Source organism: Bipolaris maydis (genome assembly GCF_028858645.1).
Source record: "Bipolaris maydis strain C4 unplaced genomic scaffold PSV08scaffold_2, whole genome shotgun sequence".
NCBI lineage: Eukaryota > Fungi > Ascomycota > Dothideomycetes > Pleosporales > Pleosporaceae > Bipolaris > Bipolaris maydis.
In genome coordinates, this window is record NW_027093858.1 from 3,271,217 (window position 1) to 3,286,482 (window position 15,266).

General features: G+C 47.8%; 5 protein-coding genes across 5 annotated transcripts; 2 read left to right on the forward strand and 3 right to left on the reverse strand.

The window, feature by feature from the left end:
• Nucleotides 1-586: 586 nt before the first annotated feature.
• Nucleotides 587-3,497, forward strand: PSV08DRAFT_216880 (beta-lactamase/transpeptidase-like protein; the record flags this gene model as incomplete). Its single annotated transcript, XM_014224796.2, has 2 exons — nt 587-616; nt 1,556-3,497. 2 exons carry the CDS (start codon nt 587-589, stop codon nt 3,362-3,364), a joined length of 1,839 nt encoding a protein of 612 aa, XP_014080271.1. The 3' UTR covers nt 3,365-3,497.
• A 751-nt stretch (nt 3,498-4,248) lies between these two features.
• PSV08DRAFT_385039 (uncharacterized protein) lies at nt 4,249-7,033 on the reverse strand (the record flags this gene model as incomplete). Its single annotated transcript, XM_014224798.2, has 4 exons — nt 6,433-7,033; nt 6,013-6,379; nt 5,503-5,966; nt 4,249-5,435 (listed from the first exon to the last, which is right to left on the reverse strand). The coding sequence occupies exons 1-4, from the start codon at nt 7,022-7,024 to the stop codon at nt 4,249-4,251; spliced, it is 2,610 nt and encodes an 869-aa protein (XP_014080273.1). The 5' UTR covers nt 7,025-7,033.
• A 207-nt stretch (nt 7,034-7,240) lies between these two features.
• On the reverse strand, nt 7,241-8,100 carry PSV08DRAFT_27072 (uncharacterized protein). The gene is made up of 4 exons (XM_014224799.2): nt 7,817-8,100; nt 7,570-7,762; nt 7,335-7,522; nt 7,241-7,270 (listed from the first exon to the last, which is right to left on the reverse strand). The coding sequence occupies exons 1-3, from the start codon at nt 7,979-7,981 to the stop codon at nt 7,356-7,358; spliced, it is 525 nt and encodes a 174-aa protein (XP_014080274.2). The 5' UTR covers nt 7,982-8,100; the 3' UTR covers nt 7,241-7,270; nt 7,335-7,355.
• A 313-nt stretch (nt 8,101-8,413) lies between these two features.
• On the forward strand, nt 8,414-11,703 carry PSV08DRAFT_172299 (SNF2 family N-terminal domain-containing protein; the record flags this gene model as incomplete). Its single annotated transcript, XM_014224800.1, has 12 exons — nt 8,414-8,629; nt 8,678-9,237; nt 9,321-9,395; nt 9,453-9,667; nt 9,718-9,748; nt 9,801-9,883; nt 9,947-10,054; nt 10,113-11,010; nt 11,059-11,253; nt 11,311-11,461; nt 11,528-11,599; nt 11,662-11,703. The coding sequence occupies 12 exons, from the start codon at nt 8,414-8,416 to the stop codon at nt 11,701-11,703; spliced, it is 2,646 nt and encodes an 881-aa protein (XP_014080275.1).
• A 1,714-nt stretch (nt 11,704-13,417) lies between these two features.
• Nucleotides 13,418-15,170, reverse strand: PSV08DRAFT_170764 (uncharacterized protein; the record flags this gene model as incomplete). The annotated part of the gene is made up of 4 exons (XM_014224801.1): nt 13,418-13,946; nt 13,998-14,198; nt 14,244-14,565; nt 14,609-15,170. The coding sequence occupies 4 exons, from the start codon at nt 15,168-15,170 to the stop codon at nt 13,418-13,420; spliced, it is 1,614 nt and encodes a 537-aa protein (XP_014080276.1).
• Nucleotides 15,171-15,266: the final 96 nt, after the last annotated feature.

A 15,266-nucleotide genomic window follows, 5' to 3' on the forward strand; every position in this document is an offset into this window, starting at 1 on the left:
ATGCCTGATATGCCGCACCTTTGGTTTGTGCCTCATGTGCAAGCTGACTGGGGATAAAAGCTACCCTCCGCATGGATGGAAAGTTTTTGAGTACAGGGAAGGACATCAAGTAGAGCTAGACATTGAATTGGCCCACCTTCGTGTTGCAATCTGGAGATAGTTTGTGCGCCCAGTCGCTGCCATGAGTGGCCAGAGCGCCGAATTGGTAGTCCCATCTCCATATGCGAACGCAATCAGGGGCTATATTTCAACGTGAATATCATAGACAACCGCTTGTTGGAGCATCAGCTTTGCGCTTGTTATGAGCGGCGTGTAGATCTTTGTGCTTGATAGAAGCTTCGCCAGCATTGTTGCGGGCTCTGCTCACTCACCGGAAGCTCGGTACAGAGTCGGAACTCGCGCAATGCGACACGCCTTATGTGGTTACTGGCACGCTGAGACAAGGTGGTAGGCTGGCAAAGTCACAAAGCGATCCTCATTGGACATGCCCATATGCACTTCGAGTCATGCTTAGGCGCATCCGTCAGAGTGTCTTATGAGTATTGGAGGGCGCTAATAACATTGTCCTATTCAAAATTCACTGTACATGGTCAAAATCGGGTACTCTGCGAATACAGTAAGTCTTGGGCTTCGCCAATTCGCAACCTATCTGGGAAATTTTTGTAATAACATCAAAATGCACGTGAAATATCCGAGTTCTCACTCGAATCATTGTACAGGATGCGAGCGTACCGGATACATCATAAAAATTGCTCCCTCAGATCTCGCTGATTTTAATCATGTAAACTTGCGCTCTACAGAACGGAATAACATGAGCAGGCGAAATTGACCCCAAGGATCGATCGGAATATGCTCTTTGCAACTTTAAATGACGTTTCTGCAATTCTTGGTGTCTCTCATGTTGATCATCACACTAGTTGTGCCGGACCCAAAAGCGTCCGTATATACTTACTGTCAATCAGGTCTGTGCTACTGACAGCTCAACCCTCTAGCCTTTGATGTGGTTTAAGTCGGGTCGCAATTTCTCCAGTCAGATGTCCGTCTACGTCATGTTTTTAGATCTCATACACGTTTTTACTTGTCACAATGTTTCGGTGTGGCAATGCCTCTCGTATGCGTACATCCGTTTTGTTCGCCACTAGTCTTTTCTTAGCACTAAAAAGATATCTCAGGAAGAGCTATGGCCTCTTCTAATTTTATATACGAACATTCTGGCCAGTCAATTGGTTAAGCGCCACGCTAAGTGGCCTTGCCGAGCCGCGATCAAACGGACTCAAAAACCCTGTAGCGTGCATCTTAATCTCGATATTAGTCCGTGCATGGAAATTTGCGACGAACTAATAATGCAGTGGAGTACCATCACTCCACCCCTGAATGACATATTAAAGACGATGGTACTGCTTCAGTTGAGATAATATCGACCTTCATAATGTATACTTCACGCTCGTTACTTTTAACTTTAGCAAACTTCCTTTCGCTAACAACATTCGTTGTATCATCTCCTACCAATAATCAACATTTACCTAACTCGAGGCGCAATGCGACGGTTGAACAGAATGTGTTCTTCGACATCAATGGCAAAGAGGTAGAAACCAGAATCGCGAAACTGAAGGCAGAGGGCTACCGACCAACTTCCCTAAGCATTCATGGCACGCCTGCCGATGCAAAATACGCTGGCATCTGGACAAAGCAAGGTGGCAGTCCATACGAGACTATTGTAGGTGCCAATAAAACCACTTATGATGCTTGGCTCGAACAATGGAGAGCTAGTGGCTACGTTTCGACGCAAGTCTCTGCCACCGGACCCGCCTCCAATGCTGTATTTGCAGGTGTGATGGAGCAAATACCCTCGGTTGGCAACTGGACTCAACTATGTGGCCTGGGCAGCCCTTATGCGTACTTGAATGCGACACAGGATGTCGAGATGGTGATTAAGGGCGTGAGCTTGTACGGCACCTCAACCGAACGCCAATACTGTATCCTCGGACACGAGAATAAAGACAACCACCAACAGACCGTGTGGTACCCGACGTCCCCTTCGCAGGATTACAAATCCGTAGTAGCTGATGAGACTACAAAAAGATTCTGGAGACCAGTCTTCATTGATAGCTCGGAAGACAAGCTCCTTTCATCTATCTTTGACGATACAAGTGTTGGAAAATGGACCGTCCGCACCGACCTCACCGCATCGCAATTGCAATCAGAGATTATCGTGCAAAGGGCGAATGGAATGTATCCTATTCACATATCCGGTGCAGGATCCGTAGGGATACAATACGTTGTGATCTTTGCAGAGCGAATAACCCCTCTGGAACGCAATTGGCACGCTGTAGGCGATATTACTGGATTCCCGGACAATGCTGGAGTGGAGAGAGATTTGGATGGAATCATGCAAAAGTTCATGAAGCGTAGCAGTGTCCGACAAGCCCAAGTCTCCGCCTCAATCAACGGAACTGTCGTCGCTTCGCGCGCCTACACATGGGCCGAGAGCGACCGGGCAATTGTCGAACCATCCGACAAATTCCTTCTCGGGAGTGTTTCCAAAGCATTCACCTACGCGGCAGTAGACCACCTCGTCTCCACCGGCATAGTCAACCTTACAGACAAAATCTACCCGCTCCTTGGCTACACGAAGCCTGCAGACCCTCGCTCGCTAAACATTACCATACAACAACTGCTCGACCATACGGGTGGATTCGACCGTGGAGTATCACCCGACATTGGCTTCATCTTCACGACCGTCGCGCAATCGCTTAACCAATCTACTCCCGCTACACTACGCCAGCTCATTGAGTATGTCGCTGCCAGACCGCTCGACTTCGAACCCGGTACGAAAAGCGTGTACTCAAACTATGGAACCCTGATCCTCGGTTACCTAATTGCCAACAAAACCGGCGAGACATATATGTCCTACCTTGAGAAAAACGTCCTCAAAGGTCTCGACGTGGAAATGTACACCACAGCCGCGGAAGACCACGTCAACGATCGCATTGTTCAGGAAACAAAGACTACCAGCATTTCCGCTTTGACGCCGCTGTCAAACAAGAGAGCACCTGGTGTCCATGGCGGAGACGGTGCAGTCAAGGAAGCGGCAGTCTCGTCGTTTGCGCTAAAGGCTTCGGCGAGTACGGTATCGCAGTTCATTGGCAACCATGCGGCGTACGGACTTGGTCCCCGACAGATATTTGAGTACCGTGATGGAACGGTCGCGGGTGCGCGCGCATTGGGGTATAGCATGGCCAAACTGGATTGGGCGATAACCTTGAATACGAGGGAGTATCTGGATGAACAGGCATGGAATACGTTGGTATTTGACGATTTGTATTCGCTTTGGGGTAGCCTCGATTCGGCGCTTCCCTCATGAGAGGGTTGAGCGATCTTGCTTTTGTAATGTGAATCACCAGTGCGCTTTTGTACTATTGGTCTTTTTCATTGTAAATTCTTTTAGACTACTTATACTAATTCACATCACAAAGAATCCACATTCTTTCTTGATATTATTCGTATCTTTGGTGAGACAATCCGGTCATCTAGTAGGGTGCAGTACCAGGATGAGTTAAAATCTTGCTATCGTTTTCCTCTTGATCCTTCACTATGAGAAAGGGTTGGTACTTGACAAAATGACGTATTAAACTTCCAGCGTTAATGTATCAGTGCAATTAGATTGTTACTTCAATATCGCATATATCATTCCGGTACTCTTCCTATACATGTATCCCACAAGGAAGACTACTAGTGCGAAGAAGCTCCAGTCAGCTCCTTTTCGAACAAAAATTCTTAGTACTCAAACCCAAATGCTGAGAAATTCATGATGAAGAATGCTGAAACGGCAATTAGTCACGTACTGCGTTTTCACAAGATGATCCTCGATCTAGAAACAACCCCCCCTCCTAGACTCTATGACTCTCAGGCCCTTGATTATCGACTGCGAAGAGTTTACCTGATCCTGATTCCAAGAACACATCTCATCTCCACACATATGAATCTTTGCTCGGAGATGGCTGCTATGTGCGTTTATTTGCCGAAGACCATTGGCTAGTAGATGTCCAGTGCGAGAGTACTCAGCCCGAAACATGCTTATCAAATTCAGTGATAGGTGGCAGCTTCCCATGAACTGGTTCAAACTGGGGGGTGTGGGCTTCCAAATGCCGAAAACCCTCCCAAAGACTTTCTCCAGGGCCGAAACGTAAAGGGGCCAGTGTCTCCTGCCCTGATGCAAACTGCGAAACACTCTGATCAAATTCTGAGTCAGTCAACCGTGTTCCTGGATCTTGACGACCGGTGAAAAAGAGTCCAGTCTGGTAAGTCGGCAGAAAGCTGGCCATCCGCTTCGACGTTCAGAGGAAGGGAAGACTGAGATTTCTCAGAGCTATTCTGCACCTGAACATATCCGGCTGTTTGTGGAGCATAGAAACCATGTGAACCTTCTTGCATAAGGGTGTCGAAATATTTCCAGTCATGCTTAAGATATTCTTGATGAATGGAAGATTCTTCTCCGTCAATTTGTGAATCGACTAGACCCCTCTCGCTGCCTTTAGCCACTTCGTCTGCCCTAGTAAGGTCTTGCGGTAACTCTTTCGATTCGCTTGCGGCTAGTAATTCCTCTGTTGTACTATAGTCCCCCTTTTTGAGGAGCTCACGGGCATGTTCTTCGAAACGGTAAAGAATAGGGTCAACACCGTACTCAAATAGCTGTTCTTTCTTAGCTGGGGCCCATTTTCGAACATCATTTTCGAGTTGCTGGCGAGTTTCTTTTGAGCAAGACTGCATCAACGTCTTCGCTAATTTTTCGATTCTAGCATCTCTTAGTTTTTGGTATTGGTATAGTTCTAGGGTCAGCTGCTCGCCAAGTTTATCGAAGTCTTGGAAGTCTTGAACGCTGTTAAATGGTGAGCCGTCGTTGTATGTACTCAGTTGAGATGAAAATCGCGGTTCCGCGTATTGCTGACGTTGTCGGGGTTCAAGAGACTGCTCAGGACGTAAATTTTCTGGAAGAAAGGGACTGGATAGAGTCACAATGGAGGTCTCTTCGCTATTTTCCGACTTTGACTTTGAATTGCGCACTTTCGCGGGTATGAGCTGAATAATTGACTGGCCATGATGTTTGCGCGTGTGCGCATTAAGTGCGGTTTTCTTTGGAAATCCGATACGGCTATACTGACAGGATGCTGTCTGACAATATACGCGTTGAACATGAGTGGCCTCATGTTCGTACCGGAGTTGTGCAGTTGTAAAGCCCAGAGATAGCCTATCACAATGTGGAAAGCGGCAGAAAAAGGCGGTTGAAGCATACGATTGTTGGAATGCCTGAAGTAGTACCGACGAGATGCCTTCAACTTCACGCTGCGCCAGAAGATGCACAATTGCGCTTTCGTATTTTTGAGAAAGCTGAGTAAAGAGCGTTTGGTCGTTGTTGATGAAGTACGTCTCGATATCTGAGAATTGCTTTATGAGCTGGTGGGCACCTTCGTGAGGGGGGCACTGTACTGGTTCTGGACTTACATGAGCTGCTATCGCCGTCTAGTTTACTGGCTAACAGTCTGAGGTTTAGTAGATCTACTATCAATTGATAGATCTTCATGCCAGAAAAAAGCCGGACTCGTTCGTCCAAGTTGCTATCGTTGATTTGTTCCCTCGTCTCAACCTGATTTACTGTACGCCCAAGTGCATGACGGCAGTTCTGATGTGTCTCGTGCATTTGTGTCAGACGATCTTGAAACTGCTGTTCCATACCGAGACTGACTCTTCCCGATGCATATTGCAAACAGTGTTCGATCCAAAACTCTATCGCGTATGGTAGAAGCCTGTAGTGTCCACTTGCGACTTGAGCAAGGCATTCGAGAGAGTTGCTTTCAAATCGCAAAAGATCGAGACTGCGGGTAATGATAATGGCGCAAGCGGATGAGATATCTAGAGCGGCATTGATTGCTGGGACAACCTGCGGTATTTGAGACTTAATGAAGTACCTTTTGAGCGTTAGACACCGTGCATTCAGCTGATCAAGAAACTCACTCTTTCACCGAAAAGCGAACTGGTACTATCGTTGAGTCGGGAAGTTCTTCTATGAGTGGCTTGCAGTGATCAAGTATAGATGCGACGGGGATACTCTGTACTTGAGAGCTCGATTTGTATGGAAACATCGACAGTGCGTGCAGTAGCTCTGACTTATGCAAAGGCCTCTGGGCAAAGCATATCCAGCTCATGATACCCGACACACTCCCGTAATTACGCGCACCTGGAGCGCTGCAGAGACGAATGAAAATTTGATTATAGAGATTTTCGAGATCAGAGGGAAGATCATCGACGATTGTACGCAGCTCTTCGGGGCTGTAAACCGTATCGAGTGATTTCAGTACGAGACTTACCCACAGGAACATACCTGTGCAAGTGTTAGAAGGTAAGATGTTAATTAGCAAACTAAGCACAAATTACCATGCGACTTCTTACGTAGAGTTTCTTTGACATGGACTAAGATAGATGGATCCGGATCGAGCTCATCGAAATGATCAGGAAGATCAGAAAGCTTGCTGTCAACGAAATTGGCAATCGCGAGGGTAACTGCAAAGCTTTCTTTGGCGTTACTGAGAGAGACTTTTGTTACAGATTTATCTTTTTTGCGCAAATATCGTGAAATTTCCATCGTTTCTCGGCTGGCAATCATGATCTTGCAGTTGTAGGTAGAATGAGTAGGAGATACCAGTCCGGCAAGATCTTTGAGAAGCTCTTTTTGGTCTCGTGAGCTCCATTCATCAACACCATCTATAACAAGCCTCACAGAGCCCAAACCTTGGAGAAGTTCAGGGAGAAGACTTAGTAATGCCTTCTTTGTTGGTATTGGGTGAGAAGTGAAGTAGACGTCATGAACATAAATTGCGAGATCCTGATGCTTCTGGATGACCTGCGAGATGATGGCTCGCAGCAGACGGGTGGGACCATTGGAATGGCTTCCAAGGAAACTATAAAAGTAGTAGAAAATGTGAACCGTATTCGCTTCTGCATGTTGGATGACACTAGAGCATATCATGGATTTTCCTTCAAGTAGTTATACAAGTGATCAACAGTGGTGGTGTATGAACATACCAGCTCCAGGCTTCCCGCAAAGCCACAGGAGAGAATTCTTTGCGCTATCTCCAAGCCATAATTGGGTTTCGTTATGCTGTACAAACCACTCGCAGCTTCCCGGCAAGTAGTCTCCCATATACCGTTCGAGGATGTCGGCTTGAAATGTTTCATTTGTTTCAAGCCAAGCTAGAACTTTCTGAATTTTGGCCTGTAGTTGGCGTGCTAAATCAGCCCATGTCTCTCATATAATCATAGAGTTGATTTGTACTTACAGCATTCCACTCGCGCTCTTGCTACTCCCACTTCTCGTCGTCAGCCTTGCTACGTCGCACAGCTTCGGAGATTTCCGCCGCAGCGGCTTCTTTGTCAACCAGCCCTCCATGGTATGCCAAGTTTTTCAATATCCCGTTGAATCGAGATTCAAAGCCGGCCCACATTGAGCCAAAGAAGATAGTCCATGCTGTAAGTTATGAGTACAGCATAACGTGGCACAACTGGAAAACCTACATTTTCTTCGCACAAACTTGTAGGCTCGCCGATGAAATTCTACGATGTCGGAGTAGACCAAAGCCAAGACATTCTGAAAATTGTGGTCGTCGGCAAGTGCATGATTGAGTCGGTCTAGGCGAGGAAGCATGTCGGCGATCTTGCCGTATGCTTCTATCAACTTTTCGAAAGCACTAATGGAATCGACCGCGATCTGTTCACGTGCAATAAGCAATACGAGCTGGAAAAGACACGAGGCTCATCATACAGTAAGCATGAGTTTAACTGGCGCCCAGATCCAGGCAAGATAAGGTGTGCCATTGCACAGCACCTCAACGACCTTGGAGTAGTGTTCCATCCCTCGTAGGAATGGATCAAGCCGCGCCATATTCCTCTGCATGCGACGAGCACGGAGCTGCCGCTCGATACGCATGGCTTCTTCCCGGACATCCTTGAGTTGAGTGTTATGAAAAATTTGCTTGTCTTCTGGCGTAACGGTGGACGCAAACCGCTCGAAGGCGTCTTGTAGCGTAAGGGTGGCCTGGGCCGAAGGGGCCGCCATCGGGCCGTGCGAACAAGCCGCTGATGTGCGATGGAGCCTGGGGTAGATTGCTTACTTCTTGAACACAAACAATACAAGGGTTCGAGAAGGTGTTGGGTGAAAGTAGCCAGCAGCACACTCGAGGCTGGCGAGGCATATGTAGAGTAGTAGCCTTGCGGGTCGCAGTCATGCTCAGCCCCAGTGGCTGTGTTCATGCATCTAAGCACGCAGCTACACTACTACAGACCAGCTCCCGCAGCTCTCAGATGTCCACCATGTTGACTCGCAAGACATCACTTCTTGCACTCATATTCGGTCGACAGCATGCTGTCTTGTCTTCCTAGTATTGTCGTCGATGATGTCGCTCCCCCGGCTTCGAAACGGCGGCGCCTAAATACCCCTCATGCAGAACGCATCGCAATCGAGGACCTTTGCAATGGATCAGAGTATACACACTCAGCGGACACAACACCAGTACCATCCCCTATTTGCATTGCTGCAGAGGAGATATACGAAGGTACATTAGTGTGCTGCGGCATGGTTTGTCGCCTTCAACTCAGCCTCGTCGCTATCTTACATCTTGTCCAGATATCTGATTTGACAGTAAACGTTTCCCTGCACCACCTTACCTCCGATGTCTCTCCCCAACACTCGATCTACTTTCAACCTCCTCGCACGCTTAGTTGTGCCGTTGCTGATGCGCCCGTCGGACTACTCGACGACTTTGCGGGCGAGCTGCTACTGAGGCTTGTTGACGACGACGACCTCATCCTACAATTTCTACTCTCGTCGACTCCAATCGCTTCCGCAACCGAGAGGAAGTCAGCCAACAAAAATTCTTCAAAATATCTTGGAGTCATCTTGTATGGGCCAAGATGCCGCCTCGGTGACGTTGGCGATTTCATGACCCAGGCTGGCTGCTATTTGGATGATCCTGTAGGTTGTGATCGCAACGTCCCGTACATGAATCCTCAGTGTCTATTCAGCCTTCACGAACAACCACCAATGACGTTCGACCTACTACAACCTCGGCAACTATATATCGACAACTATTCAAGAGCTTCTCTCGATGTTCTATCCGGTTTCGAGACTACGGATGATCTGGAGTTGTCGGCTACCCCGACAGCTCTACGCACAGAATTGAAACTGTAAGTAACCCGCCCTAAGACGAGTGGGCACTTGCATAATGAAGTCACAGACATCAGAAATAAGCTTTGACTTTCTTCTTGAGACGTGAACAAGGTATGCATCCGAACAAGGATGGTTTCGGTGTATGGCTACGAAAATGGAGTGAAGGAAAGCCTAGGTGAGTATTGCTGAGATATCCTTCCAAGTCTCAACACTAAAACTCTACATGTAATAGTTTCGTAAACGCCATGACAGCTGAGGCAAAGTCTACTCCAGGCCCTATATGGCGTGGTGGATTGCTTGCTGATGAGATGGGTCTTGGGAAGACGCTAAGCATGATCGCTCTCATTGCTTCGGACCAAGATAGCACTTCGAATGACAAGTCATTCACGGGCCCCCCTATACATGGCGCTCCTATAAGTTCAACTCTGATTGTAGTGCCGCTGAGCTGTAAGCGAGTGTACATCGTACGGGTTTACATATTCTAACCTGTTTTGCAGTGTTCAGTGTCTGGGAATCACAATTGAAAAGGTATGTTGTGACAACTATAGTAAGGATTGCGCTTGCTAATCCTAGTACGTAGTCATTTGCATGACGGGAAATTGACATGGTTCATGCATCACGGGAGACAGAGATTCAAGTTGAAGAGCAAGGAAGTATTACCCGGTACGTTTCGTTAATTCAGAAATTGTAAACGATCCTGATGCTGACCTCTAACTGGTCGATTAGACATAGTTTTTACCACTTATCAGACAATTGAGAGAGAGTATCGTAATCGTGCTCAAGGTAGCAGCTCTTTGCTCTCCCACTATTGGAGACGTGTTATCCTCGATGAGGGTAGGTTCGAAAAGAACATCACAGCTTGCGATACAATACTAATTGGATTTCTCTTTAGCGCACACTATACGCAACCACAATACCTCGACTGCACAAGCAATAACCGCACTACAGGCAACTTCTAGATGGGCAGTCTCGGGAACGCCGATCCAGAATAGCCTTCTCGACTTTTATGGGCTGTTCAAATTCCTTCACTTCTCTCCATATGATGACCCAAGTGTTTTCGACGACGATGTCACGAACTTGTGGCGCGTCAAGCCCGCCGAGGAAGCCGCTGAAGCTTTTAAGAAATTGCTCTCGTGCGTCATGATACGCCGAACAAAAGCTATCTTGGACCTGCCCAGCAGAGATGATAAATTGATCCGTGTGCCGTTTAGTCATGAGGAAGAGAAACATTATCGCCAAATCGAGCAGCCTGTTGTTGACATGCTGGATCGTGCGACAGAAAGTGGCTGCCAAACTAACGTACCCTGGATGACCGCTATACAACAGATCAACAAACTTCGTCTTATTTGCAACCTGGGGACTTCCACCCTGTCACAATCTTGTCACTTGCCACAACCGGGCAGTATCGACGAGAGAACGGATTTGATGAATGCGCGCTACTTAATGGGCGGAGAACTATGTGCACAATGCTTACAGCCAGTCGAAGCATCAGTATCTGGTGATGGACTGCGGGATGGTACACAACCACATGTTTATCTTTCAGCTTGCAGCATATTTTACTGCGCTGAATGCTCTGCACTACTCCGATATCAATCACCCGATCCATGCGAGTGTACAGAGCAGCCGCGCCCCTGCCAAATTCGTCCCTTGGCATCTTTCTTGCCCACCCCTAGACTTACACCCGTTGGCGATCTCTCTCCCTTACCAATGGAGTGGGACCACACCAACGACATTTCAAGTAAAGTATGGACACTGGTGTCGCAGATTAGGTCTTGTCCAAATGAAAAACAGTAAGCCTATTAGGAGCTAAGACATATCTCAAGCTGACCTACCGTTAGTGTTGTGTTCTCGTCATGGACGTCAAGTCTTGATATGGTGGAGAAGGCGCTTCGGTGTGACCCGAACCACATCATTCAATCAGTCCGAATCGACGGCAAAGTGCAGCTGAAGAATCGTAGCCATGCTATACAGCAGCTCCATCACAACCCTAGCATACGCGTCATACTGATCACGATTGCTTGTGGTGCATGTAGGTACGTTCGTGTAGACAATATTCGCTAAATCATTCGGTTTTCTTACAATAATCTCAGTTTGGACCTAACAGCAGCTTCGAGGGCACATCTTCTCGAGCCACAATGGAACCCATCTCTCGAGGATCAAGCACTTGCTCGAATCCATCGATTAGGGCAGACCCGTCCCGTGACAACCATACGCTATGTCATGGAAGACTCGTTTGAAGAGGTACTTGAAAGCGAACAGCTGCTTTCCACTAAAGCTTGCGACATAAGCTAACATGGTCATCGATAGCAAATTCTCAAAGTCCAAGATCGCAAGAAGCTGCTTGCCACCACTCTATTATCAAATGGCTCTTCCCTCGAGGTAAGCAATGAATATGGCAGCAAGGACGGATTGGCAAAAAGTTACTGACAATACACTTGTAGAATCTGCGCCGACTACTCCACGAAAGAAAGGAAGGCCAATAGACTTGGTGAGTGACAAGGTCATCAAGATACTGAATCCAACACATTCTTCATATTCCATGCTCATCATCTACGTGACCGTACCAAAAGTCTTGACCCAAGTTCCTCCATGCACACGGCTCGATAATTCCTCTTAGCTAGTCTCCAACCAAAATCCGGGGAAACAAGAGATGAAAACTAAAACCACTCCATCCAGCAGCTCAAGATGAGGAAAAGAAGCCTCCTGGAACCCCCAAACTCCCTATATTCCGTGATACCAAACATGTTCGAAACGAAAAACAATCCTCCTTCTATTCTGCATCTTCAGCACGAAAAACCAACAAACACCAACATGTCAAAAAAAAGGTCTACTACAAAGACCGCAACCCAGCAGCAACCCCAGCTCAACCACAGCTCAACCCACCCATTCCCTCACGTAACCAAAAAAAAAACTCCCACTCCCTTACCCCACGCCATTCCTCCCACAAAAGCACCATACCACCCCTCCCTCACCCACCCCCCAAGCGCAACCTCCGTCCCCCCAAGAAAAAGCAAACACCAGTCGTAACCCCAAGACATCCCTCCCTCGTGCTGCTCCGCGGAGCCTAAGCAATCAGCCCTACGCCCACCCACAAAATATCCCTGTCACAAAACCAAAGCTTCCCTCGGGAAGCGAGAAGGAAAAAAAAACGGGCTACTAAAAACGTTCATGCAGGGTGTGTGTGTGTCTCTGCTTCCGAATTCCTTCGGGGTTGTTGTTGTCGACGTCGACTCGTGAGATTGCTTGGGTTTACGCGTCTTTATTTTGGGGGGGAGTGGGTTGTTGGGGGTCTGTTGGTATGTTGTGTAAGGGAAGGGAGTTAGTAGAGAAGGGAAAGATGGTTGGATGGGGGGCGGTGCGGTGGGTGCGGTGCTTCGGGGAAGGTATGTCAGATATGACGGGTGTGGGGGTGGCTGGGGTTCGGGTGGTGCGTGTAAGGAGATATGGAAAACACGAGAGTGTGACGGGAGTTTTTTTTTTTTTTTTGGGCTGTTTCAAGTGGCTGGTCTGTATAGTCAAGAAAAACGAGTCAGTTTCCTGGTTTTTCAAGCGTGACGTGTATTGCAAGATCAGGCGTGGACTTGGTTGAACAAGACAGTGTTTGAGAGAAGGATAAGTCGGCGTCGGTAGTTTTCTCTTCGCCCGCGCCAGTTTGGAATGATGACCTGTGTTACGGAGAAAAGTAAGCGGTATCCCTGTTAGCAGGTTCAGGCTCTTTTCTCGCATATGATAGCTTGGGGCGAAGATGGGAGGCCTGGTTGTGTCAGCAGTCTAGGTTAGAGAGCGTATGGTGTGGCGTCTGGAAAACAGGTATTCGTGAAGGCGATGTGATGGACATTAATTAGGTTAGAGGCTGGAAGAGAACAGGCCAACTTTTACATGACCAGCATGAAATTATATTTTATAGCTTTTGTGGCTTACAGAGTTAGAAAGTGCGTTTGATATAGAATAGGAAGTGAAGTAAAGAGTAATAAAACCGCGAGGATTGAGGGCGAGAGCCTGGGATTCATCTTATTCGGATGTAATGAAATAGAGAGATGGTGTGATATGAGCTGAATACCAGATTAACCCAGACGATAAAGAGGCCAAATTTCCAGAGATTAAATCCTAAGTCAAATTCGCCCTGGCTTGCGAACATGGTTGATGATGAGACGACCGAAACAAAAAAGACAAATGCGTGGTAGAAGTATTTGCCTATCAGGCCAAACCAAGGGAGCCGGCCTTGACCGCCACCCAGTGTTGGACTTTCAAAAACACGCGCAAGGCGTGGATCGTAGCATCTATATGATCAGAAGATACCGATACTGCAGCTCTCACTGCATGTAGTGAGAAGCATTTTGCTACCCAAGTGGCTGTCTGCACATCATCTTTTGATTCAAGGCGTGGAGAAGCCCATGATGCGGAAGCGCCTATGAGAGTGACCCATAGAAAGACACCCGCTAGATCATGGCCCCAGCAGCTCTGTTTGTTTGTTCTCTCAAGCGTTTCGTGGAGAGCTAGTAACAGTGTAGCACTCTTCGTGTCGGACCTGGCAGTGGCTGGATGGACAACGCTTGCAGAGTCTGCGAGACTTATTCCATGGACCATTGATCGACAGTAGATCAAAGCTGCAATACGGCAGCTCTCGTAAATCCAATCTGGGGTGATGTCGCTCTCGGTGGATGGCAGTAAGAGAAGGCGTGAGTAGATGGACTGGAGCTGCGAGTCGCAGTTGGCTAATTGCCCACTTGAAACTGTGTGCCCATCACCAACAGTATGATTCCATCGCGCAAGAAACATGTCTGTAAAATTTTGGATCTCCATGATGATTCCCGCTGCTCCCACAGAACAAACACGGTACAAGTGTGAAGCATGTGTGATGGGAGGCGAAAGGGGCGAGATTAGGGCACCATTGTCCGACAGTATTTTAGATGGAAACCACGGCGTGAATTCCGCAGATTCCGGCTGGTTTCTTGCGATGGTAAAAGTCAACATTATCCTGCCATGATTAGCTAACAACCTGTGTGGGTATCAAGACGCGTACAGTGTCATGAACCTGGCAACGCCCGAATTCAGCCCGTCTCGATGGCTTCTCAAGCAGGTTGCCAAACCATCGCGGTGCACGCTGAAGACACCCTCGTTGTCACTCCCGATTTCACTGATAATGAGATGTAGTATGCAGATGATGGTAGCGTTGTCCGTATCCAAGCGACTGCTAATCAGTCTGAGAATCTTGGTTTTGGCGAATACGGTGAGACGACTGTCGTACAGCAAACCTTCGTCAATGTCATGGTATACCAAGGTAGCATACACATGGCTAAGAAACGATAGATGGCTGTCGCAAACATAACGCATCCATGCTTGATCTGCAACAATGAGTAACAGCCAGACTTCCGTGCAATGACTCACCATGGCAAAATAGAACGGTATTGCGGATCCACTCGCGCTTCAGATCTCCTAGAGACTCGTTTTGAAAGGTATTGCTTCTCGGAAATGGGTACCCTGAACCCTCTTCACAGGCTGCCGGTGCGCTATGAGGAGATGTCGGACTTGCCATTGATAGAATTCGCGCAGCCAGACTTCGTAGAGAATCGGTTGGAGACGATGGCGAGTAAGCGTCAAAAGCATGCAGACTCAACGCAGATTCATAGCCTCTACTATATGCAGGAGCCACGGGTGCGGTGGTCGGTAGTATTCCAAAGGAGTCTGTTGTGACCGGGCTTGGGGTTCGTGTCAAAGCACTTGGTCCATTGCTACCTTCGCGGCTTCTGGCCAGAGTCGCAGGTGATGATGTTCGAGTCTCTTGGTGTTTATACATGACATGTGATCGTACATTTCTCAGGACTGTCGTAGCCCGGAAATCATCTGGATGGGTTGCAACGATGAATTGGAGGGCAGGACCCTGTGCGAGGGGTGGGAGGCGGTGTCGACCTGTTCGTCTTTTTGATGGCTTTGGATCGTTGGACACCATGTTCAAAGGTATACGATGTCCGAGAGGTCCGTTGCTGTGGTGAAATCGAAACAAGAAGACGATGGTGCTTAGTCTTTCGGGCCTTTCCAACAAGTG